Below are 20,014 nucleotides of genomic sequence, written 5' to 3' on the forward strand. Positions count from 1 at the left end.
TTCCTACAAAACAACAAATGTCAGAACATCTTGTGGAATAGGAATTAATGGGGCAACATTACATTCAATTTCTTCTCTTTTTTTTTTTTTTTTTTTTTTTTTTTTTTTTAAGGGTATGCAAAAATTGAGTTTGCTACTGTTCCGGTCATTAGGTACTTTTGTTAATTGGAATAAAAGTTCTGAACTTTCACATCTAAAGAACAAGGGGTTTCGTTACTCAGTATTTATTACTGGAAAAATCTATTGATTCAAATATAATTTGTAAGTATTTGCCAATTATTTTGGAATTTTTAGTCTCTGATTTTTTTATCTTCTATCTGATTTACCTGCAGAAATTGGCTTTTTTAATAGGCCTTTTTTTTTCTTTTTTTACCATACTGAGAGAAACGCTTAGGAAAGATTGAATCCATGAGAATTAGAGAAATCCTGCCTTTTCTGAGTCATTTTTACGACTACATTTCTTCTGTCAGTAGCAATTTAGTTATAAGCTTTCTCTATGTAAGTCCTTCTTTATAAAAGGACATTGTTTTGATTATTTAAAACCTGAAGTCAAAAAGGACATGTTGTAATTAGATTTACTTTGGTAGGAATTGAAAATGTATTGTAGTCGTCAGAATCCTCAGGGGAAGGTTTCTAATAAAATCTCCATTGAATTTATTCATATGTGGAAATACAGTCAATATTGAAATACGAAATGTCAATAAAGGTAAAGCAGTGTTAGCATTCAGTGTACGTTACAGTGCATAGTCTTGCCAGTTTGTATTTTTTCGCAAAGCTTTGTTTCTCAGAGCTTCTATGTGCTTTTAAAAATGTTATCTCTAAAGGAAAATGAAATTAGTCTGTAAGAGTCATGAAAATGGGTAGTTTAATTTTGTTTTTTGCTACCATATAGAAGTGAAAAGAAAATTATGCATAATGTTTCTCATTACCATGAATGCAAATGAGGAGATTATTTTCTAACATTCATGCATGGGGATTCACTGGCTGCCTGATGGTGGCAGAGGCCACTCAGCTGTTGGCTTGCTATTTTATCATCTCTACTGCTTTGGATAAAAGACAGCAGTATAAAAAAGTGGTAAGGCAGAGAAAATATGGCAGAATGTTCCATAAACATGATGTCCTCTTCAATAAACTTCTAACTTATGCATGGATTCCTGAAATATTACCATTCCCAAGTTCACTGCCAAATCCTAAACCAGTGACAAAGGGAGAAGTTTTTATTTTCCAGTCTTTCATTTTCCAGAACTTCTGGGATGATACCATCTTCTTCCATAACCCCAAACAAACCACCAGCAGTAATTAAAAACAAAAATGCCCCAGGATGGAATCATTTTCCCTTGGGGCTTCACCGTTACAAGACACAGGGCATAGGACCCAATTTCATGTCGGCTCTCTGCCAGGGAGATATTGCCTGGAAGCCATCCGGGTCTCCCATGGCTTTGTTTTTTCTTCTGTCTCTGACCAGCCATCAGCATGAATGTGTTCCTTCTGGCTTCTTGCTCTAAAACTCATAAGGCTAGTTAGTGTTGATCTGCATTGATGGAATTGCATAGTTGGGCTGGACTTTCTTAAGCATGTTGTTTCCCTCCTGTACAGTACAGATGCCTCTGTATTCCCCTTCCACCACAACTTCAAGGAATCAGTTGAAGAGCAACATTTGAATCCTGAGAGCTGTCAGTGTGTTTACTGCATTAGAAACAGGGTCTTCTGGGTACTGAAAGAAAAAGACAAGACAAAAATGCCTGTTTTCCAGTACAAAATTCCTGCTTACAAATTTACAATATGTTTTTGTCATTATTCTCTAACAATAAATATCTCATTTGTTTTCTGTATTATCTAGGAAAAAGACTGAGTTAATTGAAGAAAATTCCACGTATTTATTAATGGAAAAATGGAAACATGGGAAGCATAGCAAATTATTTGCCTATAAGTCACATTACCACTGTGAGATACATTTGAGGAGATTTTAATGCTTAGGAAAGCAGATGTTTAACTCCCAAGAGCTTCTCTTCAGCCATCCTCTTTCACCTTTCTGCCTTTCTCTAGCCAGCACCTCTGAGGCTGAAATGAATTGAAAACTTTTGCTCACTTTCAAATGCACATTACTTCACATGGAGTACTGAGACTCATTAAGTACTTTGGCAGGTTTCCAGAGTCCCTTTCTTTTTCTGTTACTTAGCAACAAACAGAACTTTCTTGGGGCTATTAGTTTTTTGGGGTTGGTTTTGTTGGGATTTTTTTTAAAAGGAACTTGTGCATGACTGTCTACCATTCTCTAGATCTACCACATTGCCTGTTTCTCATCTAGAGCCCCTTTTTGGATGAATAAAGGTAAATATTGTTTGGTTACACTACTTTTCATATATGCCTTTCATAGCTTTGCAATTCAAACAGCATTCATACAAACATACTCAGAGGCACACACACATGGTCGAAACACCTTCATTAGTGTTTGTGTTGTTTTATTCATCCTTCAGGTCTCCTGTAATGGCTGGAGGTCTGTTTGCTGTTAACCGGAAATGGTTTTGGGAGCTGGGAGGCTATGATCCAGGATTAGAAATATGGGGAGGAGAGCAGTATGAAATCTCCTTTAAGGTAAGTCATCAAGCCACTTCATAGAATACTTGCTGCTGGTGTTGTCATGATGCTTTCATTCATCTGGGCTTCTGCCTTTTAACTTTAATTAATTTAATACAGTACTTCTTTTCATTAGGAATTTCTACAGTGCCATAAACAACTGCTCAAAAAATCACAGAGAGCAGCTCCCTCTGAAAACATGGTAGCTTACCCCTGTCAAAGAAAGAAGTTCCACCTTTTTTCTTTTAACAAGTCTCCTCTACTTCCCTTCACTCAGATGCTGTGTGTGTGCTCAAATGTTGAGCTCAGTTCAACAAGCAAACAGAGAACTAATGCAGCAAAAAAGAAAACGGGTTAATTTTTCTGTCCAGATCAACAAGCTTAATTATCTCTGGGGATAGGGTCAGCTCAAGAAAATGGGTGGAAATAGACAAAGTCATAGGAAGAAAGACTCCTTTCAATAGCAGTGGATCACTCTGGCTTCTCAGCTGCCATGAGCTGTTGTCTGCAGGCCAGCTGTTCCAAAGCGGATTTTTTTAAATTGCATTTAAATTATTGTGATTCCATATGGAGAGTTTTAAAGTGCTCAAGTTATGTACAACCAGACATGTTGTAGTATACCCTCATATCCTGTATGTGGGCATGTATATTAAAATGAGTTACTTGACATTTACATGTAGAGCTGAAAGTTGTGTTACTTTCTGCATGTAACCCAGGCATTTGTAGTAGTTTGCTGAGGACTAACATGTCTACTTTTGAAAATTGAGTTTATTTTCCAGTACACCCAAGGACATAAAAATTTTACCTCATGGTCTCTACATGCAAAGTTTTTCAAGGAGTTTATAGAGTTTCATGACTTAGATGATTTGACTCAAATGTGTTTGGATAAAGCTTGGAATTGAAATTGCAATTCAAATTTAGCTCCAGGATCTTTCCAGCCTACTTCCAAACTCTGTCTGTGTAAAACTCTTTAAATACATTTAGCTTGTCAGCCATGATCAATATCAGATATCCTGCTGAATCTGAGTTTCAGCTGCAATTAAAACAGTGCTGACGCCATTCTGTTGAATGAAATGTACAGTGTTACAGGCTGTCTTTACAGGAGTTCCAAGAACTGCAAAATGTTTCGCATTAACTGGCTTACTCTCGTGTTTCTCCAAATCATTTTTATACCTCAGCAAAATAAAACAGGAAGGCAGGGGAAACTCAATAGCTAGACTGCATGTTTAGAATATATTGATTTACCTTCTGTCCATTTAGATTGTTTCAGAGGCAAATATAAGTAGTTATTTGTAGCTATCACAATGGTGTCTGACAGATCACCCATGATTTTATTATTCTATTTCAAATATTCCTTTTATTCATCTTTGCATAGAATATACTTGTTGTTATCTCTAGACTTTGTATAGAAACCATGGTAACACAACTGGAAATTGAGACACGAGATTGTCCCAGTGTGTTTTGTTTGAGTGAGAGAATATTTTGTTGTTGTTTTTTGGGGGGTTTTTTTGTTTGTTTGTTCTTTTTTTTGTTGGGTTTTGTTTGTTTGTTTGTTTTTTGGGTTTTTTGGGTTAGTTTGTTTGAGGGAGCTGTGTCACCTGGATCTCCTTTCAGTTGTATCTCTGGATGAATCTCATTAGTATGTAATGCCCTTAGGGTCCTTGTCCTTTCTTACGAGTGTTAAAAGCAGAAAAATAAAATTTTTGGAAATGACTGCCTAATAGGAGTAAATTCCTATTGGAATAATTTAAGAGACGTAAATTTTAAAAAGGAGATTGCAGTTTGGCTTGAAATAACAAAAAATAGGAGAAAAATCACAGAGGTGGAAGAGAGAAACAGAAAGGATTGGGTTTATTATGTCAGAATCACCACTATCTGGTGGTGGAAAGGTTTCTGCTTCAGCAAGTTCTACTGTAGCTATAGATACAGTCATCTTAAAACTTATTTAAATGAGGACAAGTTAGCCAGACGGTTCGATTTACCAAATCTGTTCACAAAACTTGGTAAGGTGGTGAACTTGCAAACTCCACCAAAGTCAGTGAAAGTCATTGAAAAAGCCAGACAACCAGACTGGTCCAGCTTCCTTGGCTTCACTTGGGTGAATCTGGAGATGACAATTTACTCTTTCTTAGAGCATCCTCATCTGTGGCCTGTGGAAGGGTTGGCCAACAAGAGCCCTGTGTTGATGCTACATCTTACATTGATTTACTTGGCAAATAATTTTTAGGAATACTCCGAACAGTGACACAGCCACAAGCTGTCTCAAAAATATGACCTCTTCATTAAATAGTTTCTTAGATTAATTTTTGCGTAAGAAAGTGTTCAGGATTTTATTTTTTTGGCAACATCAGGCTGTTTTTTTTTTTTATTAAAAAGGTGTATGACATCTTGCTGACAGTACTCCTTGGTGTGTGCTAGACTTGTGAAAGCTGGAAAAGCGCTGGAACTCACCTGATTAATAGCATCTCTTCACAATAACAAGGAAAGCTACTGTTTGGGAAATCCTAAATTTAAATCTGTTAGACAGGCACAGTTAACGTAGTAATCACCACAACACAGAGTAGCAAAAGATATTACAGTTGTGTGTTTCCTGAAGACCCTCGTGGTTGACCTTGGCTTGTATGCCAGCAGCCCAGCAAAGCTGCTCTAACACCCCCCTCCTCATGTGGGTAAGAGGAAAGAAATCTAACAAAAAGGCCCGTGGGTCAAGATAAGGAGAGGGAGAGATCATTCACCAGTTACCACCATGGGCAAAGCTGACCTGACCTGGGGAAAAAATATTTTATTACCAATCAAATCAGAGTAGGGCAACGAGAAATAAAGCCGAATTTTAAAACACCTTCCCCCCACCTCCTCCATTCTTCTCAAGGTTGACTTGACTCCCTTTTCTCCTCCTCCTTACTCTCAGTGGAATAAGAAGACCACAGGGGCTATGGTCAGTTCATCACATGTTGTCTCTGCTGCTCCTTCCCCCTCATACTCTTCGCCTGCTCCATCATGCGGTCCTCCAGGGGCAGCAGGTGGATTTCTGTGAGCTCTCCTCCACCATGAACCTTTCAGGAGCTGCAGGAACACGGCTGTCTCACCGTGGTTTTCACAGGCTGTAAGGGAACCTGCTCCAGCACCCCTCCTTATTCCCTGACCTTGGTGCTCTCACATAATGTCACTCTTCTCTCTGGCTAAAGTTGCACAGTAGCTTTTCCCTCTTGTTAAATGTTACCCCAGAGGCGCTGCTGCCATCACTGGTGGCCTTGGACAGGGGCATGTCCATCCTGGAGCCAGCTGCCACTGGGCCTGTTGAACCTGAGGGGAGCTTCTGGCAGCTTCTCACAGGAGCCACCCCTGTTACCCTCCTGCTACCAAAACCTGGCCATGCAAACCCAATGCAATCCTTTGCACTAGACATTCTTTGGGCATTGTAAATCATACAAAATGCTGATTACCAAACAAAGACAAAATAAAAATGCTAATGGTGATTCCCTAGTCTCTTGAAGGTACTCATCTGCATCTACAGTTGTTTTATCCTTATCCATGCCCATACATCCTCTAAATTCTCTTCATCCCTGTTTTCCAAAACACACCTCCAAATTCATTAATACCTTTCTTTATCATCATTATCATCATAATCTTTATTCTCTCCACAGCTGTCAATCTTGGCAGGAGATAGGGAGTGGAGGAGCATTACCACTTGTCAGCGCAGTTGTAACCTATATGAAGGACTGACAAATGTGTAATATTGCCAGGTTTCTCCGAATTTTAGCGGTGCTGGTGAATATTGTTGAAATACCCACAGTCATCACTTCCCAGTTTACGTGGTACAGTTTTAATATTTCCTGACAGGAAATCCCAGTGCGCCTCCAGTTTTGCAATTTGCAATTTTTTTGCAATTTGCGAACCCATTGACTGTAGATTTGCAGTCAGTGATCCTGTTTTTCAGGTTTTTTTTCATTTAGAGGAGCATTCTCACTGCATGTAAAAGTTCACAGGAAAATACTGTTCTTTCTCCTTTTCACCTGCCAAATCTTTTGGCTTGTATTTCAAGAAGAGTGACTGAAAAATCCCATAAAATTTTTATTCTTATTTTCTACAACTTTTTCAGCCCCACTGTTGTAATACATTTCTCCTGTTTGTAGTCCATCCCTCTTGCACAATATGAAGACCACAAAGTTGTCACCTTTGCATAAAATATTTTATATTCCTTTTCCACCAGTTTACTGTTTGTATTTTCCCTTCATTTCAATGTCTCTCACTGTTGTCTGTCTTGTTACTGATGCTCAGCAGCAGTATATTTCTCAGTTAGTTTTGAAGCTTAATCCAAAGTCCATTCAGTACCCTCTAAATCCTTTGCATAATTTGCTGTATGTTTATGTTCCCTTTCCACAGCGATGCATCCTCCACTGCTCAAAAATCATGAGTCTCTTACTGCAGTAATTATGACTACAGTGTAACATATGGATTGGAATCTCAGTCTTGCATGCACAGTGTTTACATTTTCCAGGTAGTTTCCAGCCTGAGTCACTCATAAACCAGAGAGATAAGGTGGGAGAACCATGAGAGAAGGCAAAATTCAATTTAAAAGACAAAGAAGTAATATGAAAAGAGAGCGATTCACCCAAAATCCCACAGGAGCCGTAGAGCAGAGCCAAAAAATACATCTGTGGCATCTAAACTCCAGTCAGGAACAAAGCCACATAACCACAGCTTAATTTCTTTTAAAGCTTGTGTTAATGTCTGCTTTTTGCTTTCAACCATGCCTATAAAGTGTCTTGCAACAGTCTGTTGGAAGGAGCCATATAAAGATAAATTGTGAGATAGTCTCTAGTTGACACATAAACTACTCTTATGATCTTTCCAAGCTGGAATTGCATTGTTTTGGTTTCATCTTTGTTTTCTATACCTCAGCTGCAGACCAGATTCATTGCTTTTGTAAGGAGACATTAACAATCCTGAGAGTTTCATTGCTTCTGATATAATTTTGCCAAATGTCCCACACCACCTGAATTTCTTTCATAGTATACTGGAGGTCTGTAATACTTAACACAGAAGTGTTTCTCCAATTTCTTCTATTTAGTGCCTGTGACATAAAAATGCACATTTTAAAGACAAAGTTGCCAGAATTTATCTTCTCAGGAAAATATAAAAAATGCTTTTAATACCATTCTGAAGCTGAAAGATAAACAGGAACAGATGCTAAATGTCCTTCAAGGCAACCCAAGATTCATTTCAATTACCCTGCACAGCGTACCTCAGATGCAATGCAGCATTTTCAGGTTTTATATCTATCCAATATAAGCCTAACACAGTGTTATTTCCTCCCACTTGTTACTGCCTCAGCATATCTGACTGGGGTTTCTTTTGTTGTTTTTTTTAAATTGTTATCCTACTGCTTTAGAGGAAATGTAATATATGTCTACAGCTCTCATTGCCTCAGTTCAAATAATACTGGCCTGTATATATGTGTATATATATATAAAATTTCTGTGTTCTTGTCTTTTAAATTTGTGCTGGGGCTGACCTTTGAGTCACGCTGCTATGTCAATTCTTCAAAGGCTAAGAGGCCTTGATTAATCACAGTAATGATATGTCTAGGTTTTGAAATGATACCTCCATTTAAAAAACAAGAACAAATAGTAAACATAGTTCTGTCCTTTCATTGGTGCACTGGGTTGTTTGAAGACAGCCACAGAGAGGAAAAGAAGTACAAATGATGTAACATACAGAGGAAATATTGTTAAAAAAGCGAATAACATTATTTTAACACTCTTGCTTTTATGATATTCTACTGTGTTTATGAATGTTTTCCAGTGAATTAGCTGTCATGAGATGAAACAGGTGAGGATTTCAAGGTTTATTTAAGAGGCAGATTTTACAATTTTTTTTTTTTTTTTTTTAAAGAAAATGATCCTCATGTCCACATTGCATGACCACATGCATTGCTCTTGGTGGTAATAAGCTATTTTGGCATTCATCTGGGTCTTCATTCCCAATCCACTAGAAAACTTCCTCCTTGAGAAGAACTGTGCTCACTAGGAGAGTAGATGACATTTCCAGAGGCACCTATCCAGAGCTCCTGTGCCTTAGTCAATTCTGTAATGGGAGGTAGTAAGCAGCAGCTTCCCAAGTAGCTCTCAACTCTACCTGATTGCACATCGAATGGAATTTAAGGAGAAAGCCCCACTTTCACTGGCTTCAAGCCTTCCTTAGACATTTACATTAGTGTATTTAGGTTTGCTCTGTAATGAGGTTCGATCCTCAAACATTTCATTATCAGGTCTCAGTTGGATGCCGTGGCTACCTGCTAAGGGGCTGTAAGGGCTGATACGCAAATGATCCATAAGAAGCAGCTACCTAAAGCACTTTGTAATTCAAGCCTTCACTCTTCATTTCTATTTCTAGTTTTATAATTTTCTTTTTAACATACACTTTTGCACAGTGAGATTCTGGGTGGGAGAGTCTGGCGTGTTACCATATCCCAGTTACCAGAATGCCAAGAAGGCCACCATGACTGTGGGAGGGGTCAGCTCCAGAATGATGTGTTATTTTCGCATATGCATTAGTGAAACTGCTTTCTTTACCTCATTTGTTTCCAGGAATTGTTCTTTCAGTTGCTTTCTGTCTGCTTTCCAGGTGTGGATGTGTGGAGGTGGCATGTATGATGTTCCATGCTCTCGAGTTGGACATATCTACAGAAAGTATGTCCCATATAAAGTCCCTTCTGGAACCAGCCTGGCACGGGTGAGTAATTGGGTCTTGCTGTTTTTCATTTTCATTCATTATCGGTCTCTTCATTCCTTGTGAACCGGTTTCCAGTAAACTATTAAAATGGAAAATAAATGTTTCTTTATTTTTCTGAAATGAGATATGCAATTACTGCAGTTATTCTGCCTTTCAAAGATAAGATTGCCAAGAATAAAATGGAAGCTGAAAATTACAGGGTTGGACGTCTCGGCACAGAGGCACATTTCGTGCCAATTCAAAAGAACCTAGGAATAACCTAAAGCTTGCGCTTCTCAAATTGCACAGTGTTGTCAGTCATAGTTTTTATATGCAGGACCAATTTGAATGCACATTTTCTTATCAGTCAGCAGAACAGGCAGAGTCTCATGGAAGGGATGTTTTCTGAGGCAAAAGGACTGAGTAAGAATTATTTGAGCAATTGTCTGAATATTGTGTAAAATCTGGTTGTGGAATGCAGCTGGCTTGGAGCTGTGAGAGTGAGAAATCACAAGACCTCTAGACATTTCTCAAAGACTACTGAACGCATTCATATCCATGAGGGGCTTTTTGCTCAAGAGAAAATGTTCTGTAACTTTCTGGAGGTGTTCACAGGATGTCAAAAGATGGAAGATGAAGGGCACAGATGTAGCTTCCAGGAAGATACTAGTATTTATTCATGCTTGAGTTTAATCTTTTCTAGTTTAGAGGATTTTTTTTTTAATAAAATGATATTAATATTAAAGTCTTCATATTGCCATAGGGTAATATTTTATGAATCATAGTTTTTTCTCAATAATGAAAATGTGGTATGAATAAAAGAATGAATTTCTTGCTTTAAGGGGGAGATATCCTTGGTTTCAGCACCAAAGGACCAGGCTTGCTGTACTAACTGCAGCAGAAAAAAGCAGCTGCCTGTGCTGCCTGCCTGACAGCTGGCTAGACAGATTTGCCGTAACAGGGCATCAGTGTAGACACTGTGACACACAATTCAGTAATGGGATTGGCGGTGGGGGCAAAAACTGTATTGACTAAATTGTGAGATTAAGATCTTCACCAGGTATAGCTCTGTGTCCTGTCAGAGTTGCCTCGTCCAGCTTTTTGGACTGCCTGAATGAAACTGCTTCATTAATGATATTCCCTGCAAAAAATCACACACAACTGGAAATAAGAAATTCCAACCTCAGTCTCTGTTTTCTTCTGTTACAGCACATAGTATCTCATTACAGAATATGCTGTCTCATGCAATACCTGTAGGAACAAAATACAGTAATTTCTATTTGTACTACTGGCATCTTGCACAGTTCAGCACTTAACTGGTTTTCATGGTGGCACTGTGAATGCCTACAACCGTCAGGTAGCCGCGGCCTGCAGCCTCCCTGTACTAGTTATTTTAGCTTGATTTTAATAAATCACTCACTAAGTATTACTAAAAAACATTTCCAGTCATAAAACTAATATCTCTGCCCATGCACAGACTGATTACCCTGTAACTTGTGGGAAAACATCTAGTGGTGGGTCTTACCCTTACATACAAAAAATGGATAATTTTTTCTGTGTTGTGGCAGTCCAAAACGTGATGCTTAGGTAAATTTGTGACATACAGTTATCCTAAAAGAGACTTGGAATTCTCAGATTCACTGCTTCTTTCCAGTACAGTATTCTTTGCATTGCATCAAGGCTAACAAGACCACAAGAGCATCTGTATGTTTTGGTGTTTTGGGCTATTTCAATAACTAGCCAAAGAAAAGAATTTTGTCCTTGACCCTTCATATTGTGTGTAATTTTAAATCTAAAAATATTGTCTTTTGCTTATCCTTGCCAGAAAAAGAAAATCAAAGACAGATTAATCTTCAGTGTGTCAGCTCCAAATGGAGCTGTTAGCCAGAATAATGTTGTATTATAGTTGGCTATTCACAGGAGTGGCCTTGATATTTGAACTGTCTTTGCTTTGTCCTCCAACTGTTATATTATCCAAAGATTATAATCTACACCTTATGAGTTTTTTATCTAAAATTTCCTTCTAGTTCAAATATATAATGAATAACACACTCAAGAATATCTGGAAATATTATCCCCACTGCCGAAAGCAGTACTTTCCATTACTAATTAGTTTCCACAAAGGTTTTTACTAAATCCTTTTCCACTTTGTGCTGTTTAAAGGAGCATGTCAGACATGCAGTTCACAAAGGAATGAGCCCTAGAAAGCCCAACTCCAGTTCTACAAATGATTGCAAGAGGCCTTCATTGATCGAGTGGGAATTTCCCCTTGTGTAGATACTGCATAAAAGGTTGACAGATTTTCCCATCCTATTCCTCAGCACCAGCACAAGGGAAATGGAGACTGGACTAAGGAAGAGAGCAGAGCTTCCAGACAAATTCAGGCATAGTCCAAATCATGCCAGAGGTTTCCTTTCAAGCTCTTTCAACTTATGTTTACCCTTAAAATATAATCTTTAGTGTGAACTTTTTACCTTCCCTCGGTGTTTCACCTCTATCTTTCAGTAGTCAGTTTCAACACACAGTTTCAGCCAGGTCTGTAACGCTTGACCAATCTCAGTATCTGTTTAGAGAGCCATAACCCAGCACCAGGAGCATGTGTGCTTTCAGAAATCAGAGACCTGTCAAAAACTTAGTTGCACATCCCCATCACTAAATAATCATTATTGTACCACATACAATAGCATGGATCATGACATCAGTTTTTACCTTTTCTGTCATTCAGGATCTGGAAAAATTATGCATATTGTTTGCTGCCACATCCCACATAAATGGAAAAGCATACACATATAAAACAGTTAGTGTTATTGTTTGGTGGTGTAGAGCAAAATTAAAGGAAACCATGAACATACATAGTAGATTTATAAATGGGTTATGACAATCAAATGTAGATAAAAAGACTGAATATTTTTTGTCTGAAGATGACTTAAGATATTCCTGCTTGCTGAAAGCAGTCAGTGTTAAATTTACAGCCAGTTGCACATAAAGAAATATTGATAGGCATGCAGATGTCAACACTGATTCCACTTTATAACCCAGAAGCACCACATAATTATTCATTCATTCCAAACCTGTCAATCTCTGTACAAAACTGCAGTAAATAATGACTAATTTTGTCTGTTTGTTTTAGGTAACACATGTTTAGAAAGAAAACCCCCAGATCCTAAAAACTGCTGAATTGTTTTACTGGATTATTTTAGTAGCTAGTTTTATTTCTGGTTGTTGCTTCCCTTTTAACAATTCTAGCTAAGTCATTTACTTTTAGCCTGTTACGTATGAAATTAGATTTGAGAATATTCTTAGTATTTTCTTCTAGGTGTATCTCAATTTATTATTTATTTTCTTTAGTTTTCTATTTGTGGTTCTATAAAAGCTGTAAGAAATATATAAATAAAATCTCACTATTCCACAGGATATGCAGAGATGAACTAAGTTTCAAAATATATCTACAGAATTTCTTTTTCTTGCAAGTATTTTACACAGCATTCTAGGATTAATCACATAACATTAGCATGTTAGGCCTTTTTGAAGGGAAGGGCAATCCCACTGAAATTCAAATTGGACGCTAACCCAGTAGGGTGGTGGATCCTAACCCTAAGCTGAATTCCTTTCTTCCTGCTAGGACATGGCATCCCATAGCACAGTGATCATTTGGCACATCAGGCATAAGCGCAATGACATTTCTCTCATTACATGGTGTCAATGAATTGGAACTTGCACAAGTTTTGGTTCAGGAATTCAACTGGTAAAGGTGGGTTCAAATTCCTACCTGAACCATTTTCGCAGCCTTTTTGTGTGGCTTCAAAAGGGATCTTCAAAGAAAACTGTTGTAACTATATCACCTGGTGCTCCGGCCACATTTGCAATTTTGTCAGAGCTTCCTTTAATATAATGACTGTTCTGGTCTATTTTTTTTTCCATCTGTAAACAGTATTCAGAAGTTTCTTGAAGTTGTCCATGAACATTTTATATTCTTTTTCCAGGAAGATTAAAGAATCAGGACAGTGAGTTCGGTGATGGCTACATCTTTTCTTGACCAGAGTGCGAATGGATGGATGTGGCGTGCTGTTCAGGGAACACTGCTGGCACTTTTGCAATCACCTCTGTAGCACAAAAGACTGTAGCAAAAAGTCAGTTATGATTCAGCAACCACAGTGAGCAGGTGCAACATCAGCATAGAACAGGCACATTATTTAGGAATCACGCAGGATTCACCTTCTTAGAACAGCACTGCTGTAATATATGATAACAATGATTATTAGACAATAGAGCTATTATGTTTCCATTGTAATATTTTATTAAGATATTTATAAAATCATCATTAAAATTAATTAAACTAAGATCTCAAACAGAGTACTTTCCAAACAAAATATTTAAATTATTACCCTTGACTTTGACAAGGCTTTTGACACTGTCTCACGCAATGTCTTCCTAGGCAAGCTCAAGGAGAGCTGGTTAGATGGGTAGACAGTGAGGTGGATAGAGGGCTGGCTCTGTGAGGAAGAATGGTAGATCCCAGAGGGCTGTAATCAGTGGCACAGGGTCTAGTTGGAGGCCTGTCACTGTCACTGGGCCCAGTATTATTTAATTTATTCATTCATTCAAATTTACTTGAATGAAGGGGCACACTGATGGTACAAAGCTGGGAAGGGGTGGCCAATACCCCAGAGTGCTGTGCAGCCCTTCAGAGGGACCTTAGCAGGTTGGAGAGATTTTGGAGCAAAGGCAAATTTTGGAGCAAAGGTCCTGCACCTGGGGAGGGAGAAACCCCAGGCATCGGTTCAGGCTGGAGGCTGAGCTGCTGGAATGCAGCTTGTGGAGAAGGTCCTGGGGGTTCTGGTGGACACCAGGCTGTCCATGAGCCAGCAGTGTGTCCTTGTGGCCAAGAGGTCAATGGTGTCCTGGGATGCATCCGGAAGAGCATTCCAGCAGGGCAAGGGAGGTGATCCTGCACCTCTGCTCAGCCCTGGGGAAGGCCACATCTGGAGTGCACTGTTCATTTCTGGGCTGCTCAGGACAAGAGAGACAGGGAGCTTCTGGAGAGAGCAATAAAGGTTATTGAGGGGCTGGAGCATCTCTTATGAGGACAGGCTGAGGGAGCTGGGCCTGTTCAGACTTGAGAAGGAGCAACTGAGAGGGGACCTCATCAATGTCTGTCAGTATCTGATGGGAGGTGCCAAGAGGATGGAGCCAGGCTCTGCTCAGTGGTGCCAAACAATAGGACAAGAGGCAATGGGCAGAGACTGATGCACGGGAAGTTCCACCTGAACTTGAGAAAGAGCTTCCTTACTGTGCGAGTGACTGAGCACCAGAGCAGATTGTCCAGAGAGGTTGTGGAGTCTCTCTCTCTCTGGAGATGCTGAAGAACTGTCTGGTTGCAATCCTGTGCCATGTGCTCTGGGATGAGCAGGGAGGCTGGACCAGATGACCCACTGTGGTCCCTGCCAGCATTACCCATTCTGTGAATATTTAGTCTTCTAATCCTTGAATACAAAAAAGGCTAAGTATTTTTTTGTGGGTTTTTGTTGTTGTTTTTTGTTGGTTTGTTTTCTCCAATCTGAAAAGATATTTTGCTTTTAAGTTAATGGATACAATGGGATAGACAGCTTAGCTATCCAAAAAGATCACAAAGGGGATGGAAAACTAAATATTCTTGGACAATAACTACAGCAAAATGGTGGTAGCTACTTGTCAGGATTTACTCCATAGTCTGGCACAGGAACCCAAGTTACAAGGCTAAATAAATCTGTTTGGAGTCAAACCCCTGAACTCTTCCAGGCTCAGCTGCAGGGGTGGACTGTGGTCTGTATGGCTGTGTAACACAAGCATGGCAGCAGCCAGCAAATTTGTGGAGATGTTCTTGTAGTGTCCTTCTGTGTTCCATAGCTCCCTTATAGCCACAGATCTGGGGGCAGGCAGCATCCTCACTACGACTGGAAACATCCCTGCCCCAAAACTCTGCAGGCTGGCGTCATGTGAGCAAGAGGTGTAGATTTTCCAATGCATGTATCTTAAAATTACTATTTTTGTGTACCTGGTGGAGATGCAAACTTTTATAGAGAGAGTGAAATCCTGTTTGTTTTCAGATGATGTCTGTGGAATTTCATTTGCAGACTACTGGCTGAAAATAAATAGGCTCTTGCCTCTTTGCCAGCTGTGCTAACTTGTAGATCTATTTATATACCACACCAGCTTTGTCACTTAGTTAGAGTACTCTCTTCAATGCAGATCCATTTCTTTTATGCCTGCAGACATCTATTTGGTTGGGTTTTGCTAGTTCTTGGGGTTCTCTACATAAATATCTCTGATATGAAACCCAGTTAAGTTTTAAACACAGTTATGTGAAAAGAACCAAAATACCCAAGAAGGGGAAATATTGACAAACAGTAGCACTGTGTAAATTAAAAGGGAGTTAGGAGAGAAGGGGAAAGTTATGAAATCCCCTCATTGAGGCTTAACTGATGTGGGCAGGTTAAAGTATTGAAACCTGAGCATCACAAGACTGTTGTTAGTGTCCAGGAAGTGTTTTATTGTTTTTCTGCTGTAGAAATAGACAGAAATGGTAAACCTGGTCTTCTGACACTGATGGAAGGACCTTTGCACAAAACTGAGGGTATCATTTTTCTCTTGTTGGATAAGCTCCTCCAGTCATACTTTGTTCTCTCTTCTCTCTTCTCTCTTCTCTATAGATATCGCCTCTCTTCTAGTTCTTATTCGCTCTTCGCTCTCTCTCAGCATTCTCTTTTCTCCTCTCTTTCTTTCTTCTCTTCTCTCTTCTCTCTTCTCTCTTCTCTCTTCTCTCTTCTCTCTTCTCTCTTCTCTCTTCTCTCTTCTCTCTTCTCTCTTCTCTCCACTATTATAACATTATGCTACCCTTATTTCAGGGTAACATAAAGTTGTCTTGACTGGATAGATCCCTATGCACTTTTTAAATACAATTTGTGTAAAACAAACTGTATATTATATTATTTCCAGCCAAATTAAATGCAGCTGCTTTTAGAGGTAAACAGGGCACCCATTTTGAAGTAGCAACAATACTGTGCTTCGCAAAACAAATATTTTAAAAAAAAATTAGTAAGATGATGTAGGTCAGGTGAAAATAATCCTACTAGAATTTTACTAGGAAGAAAAAGAGATTAACTGATTAATATCATTTTTTTACCAAGGTTGTCATCTTAGTCTTGTCAAGTAAACAGTTATATTCCCTCTTATATTTCATAAACAAAATACAGCTGGGCCTCAGACATCCTGTGGTGATTCGTATTTGATTGGCATAATTGAAAGTGATTTTGTTGTCCTGGCTCATGTGACAAATACTATCTGGTGACATCCAGCTTCCTGGAAAATGTTCAGACTAAATGCAGGACAATAGGATCTCATTACAGGTTTCAAATGTTCCAGTAGTAGTTTAATATTGACAAAAGTAAAGTTTATTGATTGACATCAGGGTCAGTTTCATGCAGTGAGAAAGACACAAAAGAAGAGAAAACAGGTTATGCAGGTGAAATGAAACAAACAATAGAACCATTGTGCTCCTTTAGTGACACCTGATAAAAATCTTTAGAAACTTAAGAAGAACAGGAATTACATTGTTCAGTTAGTCCAACTGCTGCATCTAAAATGTTAACTGGAAAAGATGCGCCTAGGGGATGGAGGTGTGCTGGCTCGAAGCATAGCTCAGGAGCTCTCTTACAAGTGCTGTCATCTCAAGCCAGCACACCAGCCACATGACAAAATGAGGAACTTCCCGTCTCATATGAGGGACTAATCCAGTTAAACTTTGCTTAAAGCTAATATTTATGGAACTGTCCTTTGACATGTCCCTGTCTCACCCTGCTGTTCCATTCTCATGGCAAGTATCTGCTTTCTTCTCACTGAGTAATATCATGTCTCTTGAAAATGACAGGTGATCTTACACACTTACAAAAGGAACAGTCATTTGGTTACAGAGATGTATCTACCCTGTTCACTGAACAAAATGGCCCGTGAAAAATTTTCTTTTTTCAAGTGCAGAAGTCCTCGTTTGTCTCTCTCTTTCTCCAGTCAAGTTGATTTAAACTCTTTCATTGAAGTCTGCTGTGCTGGATTTGCCTGGGATAGAGTTAATTTTCTTGAGAATAGCTAGTATGTGTGATGAGAGATCTCTGGAGTCAGGGCAGCTCTTGAAACATGTGGTTTATTGCACAGTTTGTTAATGCAAGAACTTTGCTTAAGCTGCCAGCCACAGCTAAAAGCGTGCCCGAACAAAGAGGCCTTAGTTCTTGTTATAATACATTATATCTCCTTTTGTGTTGAATATTCTAGTTTACACTAACCAACCAGTACAAGACACAAATCCTACAGAATTTACATACAGCCTATAGGAACTACTGCATTACCATACTGCACCACATTCCAAGCTAGCTCTGTTTCTAGACTGGCAGGGCCCCTCCCCCTTGGACCCTTGGCATCCTTTTGTCTGTTGGGGTATTGCTCAATCGACAGGGATCTTGCCTTCAGCTAACTCAATCACTGTCTTCCAGCTTGGCATCCTACATCTCAAAGCTTGCTTTCATTTCTATCTCACTTATAGGTTTCATGCTGTTAGAATCTTTTGCCAAGCAGTCATATTTGTAAGGTTTTCCTGTTTCATCCTCTCCAACAAGTGTGGAGTTGTGTTTTGGGTTAGTGCTGGAAGCTGTTATCAATGTATAGATGTTTTCCTTATTGCTGAGCAGAGCTTGCACTGGGTCAAGGCCTTTTCTGCACCTCACACCACCCCCCCAGCAAGCAGGGTGAGGAGCTGGGAAGAGACACAGCCAAGACAGCTGATCCCAGCTCACCACAGGGATATTCCAAACCATGTGGAATCATGCTCAGTATATAAAGCTGAAGAAGGAGGAAGGGAGAGCAATTAGAGTGATGGTGTTTGTCCTCCCAAGTCACCATTAGGTGTGACGGAGCCCTGCTTTCCTGGAGATGCATGAATACCTGCCTGCCCATAGGAAGTGGTGAATGGCTTTTATTGTATGCATAGTTTTTCATTTCCCTGTTAAATTGTCTTTATCTCAACTCTTGCATTCTCTCATTTCACTCTTGGGATTCTCTCTCCCACACCTTTAAGGGGGACTGAGTAAGTGGCTGTGTGGTGCTTACTTGTCAGCTGAGGTTAAACCATGACATCCATGTATCAGTGACATTGTAATTTACTCTCTTGTAGACTATTGTTGAGTAAAAATACAAAGCAAAATCACAGTCTTAAATGTGTGAGTCCATATAAACCTTAAATAAAGCTTGTCTAAATGTAAGCCCAGTGGGAAAGAATTTACCAGAGGGTAAAACTGTAACAGTGAATAAAATTATATCAGGAATGCGTAAATGAGCAACTGATGACAGCTGATGACTCAGTGTGGTTGCTGTTGTATTCATCTCACAGTCTCTTTGTGACCGCTGTTACAACCTAACATCTACTACATCTACTCATCTACGGAGATACCACTGGGCCTTACTTATTATCATACAGAAATCTTTGACTGAAAATTACAAAAGAGAGAACAATTTGTCCTTGGCCTTCTTGGATAGGTCCTGAGAAACTCCTCAAACGTCCTCTTAGAGTCCCTATGACTTCTTTATTTTGTATGTCAATTCATATAACTACTTAATAATTAATTGATCTTCATTTAATTGTTTGGGGGGGTTTTTTGTTTGTTTTTTTTTCTATTAAGAGTAACCAAACTGGACATCTGTAGCCTTGCAATGAATTTGTCAACCAAGCTAAGCGATGCCATTTTCATCTGTAGAAACATGTTGTCAAGCATTGGAACAGGCTGCCCAGGGAAGTGGTTGAGTCACCGTCCCTGGAGGTATTTAAAAAACCTGTAGATGTGACACTTAGGGACATGGTTTGGTGGTGGACTTGGCAGTGATGGGTTAACAGTTGGACTCAATGAGCTTTGAGGTCAGTTCAAATCTAAATGATTCTATGATTCTGTTTTTTCATTTTTCCCTTTCCACATGCATTTACATGAGATTTTCAAATTGAATCCAAGCAAGAGTGATCTACGACAAAGATATGCCAAAACTAGTTCTTCCTATATTGATATTTGATGCCATTTGAAAAACTGGATTTAAATGATATTTCTGTAGATTACATAAATACTAACAGGAGACAGAAGTCAAGAAGATTCAAATCTAATTCCTGTTGACTAAATTATTTGAAGATTAGTTTCACTGTGAAACTTTACTCTCTCATGATGATGAAAATGAAATGAGTGTTTAAATGATGCTGCAAGTCATTCACAAAATGCAACCTACTCTGGTAGGCTTTTAGAGTTCTTTGACGCGCAAGTTCTGTGGCAGTATACACACGCAGAGTAAAATTGTATCAAAGTCGAACTGCTTAAAGCCTGGTTTACAGATAGACTCTGTAAAGCTTGGGTTGCTATTCAAAACCATTCCCACTTGTGGGGCTTATATGACATCCTCAGATTGTATCTAGCCTCACCTAGGGGTCAGGCAAGGAGGAAGTGACCATTCTCCTTCCTCCATCCAGCATGTCAGACATCCACCCAGATTATGGGAATGGCAACTCTGGAGGACTTGCAAAGGACTTGAAATCACATCCTTACCTTGCAGTAAGTCATTTGATTGGTAGGCCTAAGGTGCTCAGAGATGAGGGCTCTCATTGTGCTTGTGCTCCTCAGATGGGATGAGTAAAAGCCCAGCAGCTCCCTGCCATAATTTG

At 39.2% G+C, this 20,014-nt stretch overlaps 1 protein-coding gene across 1 annotated transcript in view; it reads left to right on the forward strand.

The window, feature by feature from the left end:
• The window catches only part of GALNTL6 (polypeptide N-acetylgalactosaminyltransferase like 6), a 443,050-nt gene that overhangs the window by 396,106 nt on the left and 26,930 nt on the right, over positions 1 to 20,014 (forward strand). Inside the window, exons 7-8 of the mRNA XM_040065326.2 lie at positions 2,478 to 2,595; positions 9,205 to 9,312. Coding sequence (XP_039921260.1) covers positions 2,478 to 2,595; positions 9,205 to 9,312 — 226 coding nt within the window. The remainder of the gene's footprint in view (positions 1 to 2,477; positions 2,596 to 9,204; positions 9,313 to 20,014) is intronic.

Source organism: Hirundo rustica, chromosome 5, assembly GCF_015227805.2.
Source record: "Hirundo rustica isolate bHirRus1 chromosome 5, bHirRus1.pri.v3, whole genome shotgun sequence".
Lineage (NCBI taxonomy): Eukaryota > Metazoa > Chordata > Aves > Passeriformes > Hirundinidae > Hirundo > Hirundo rustica.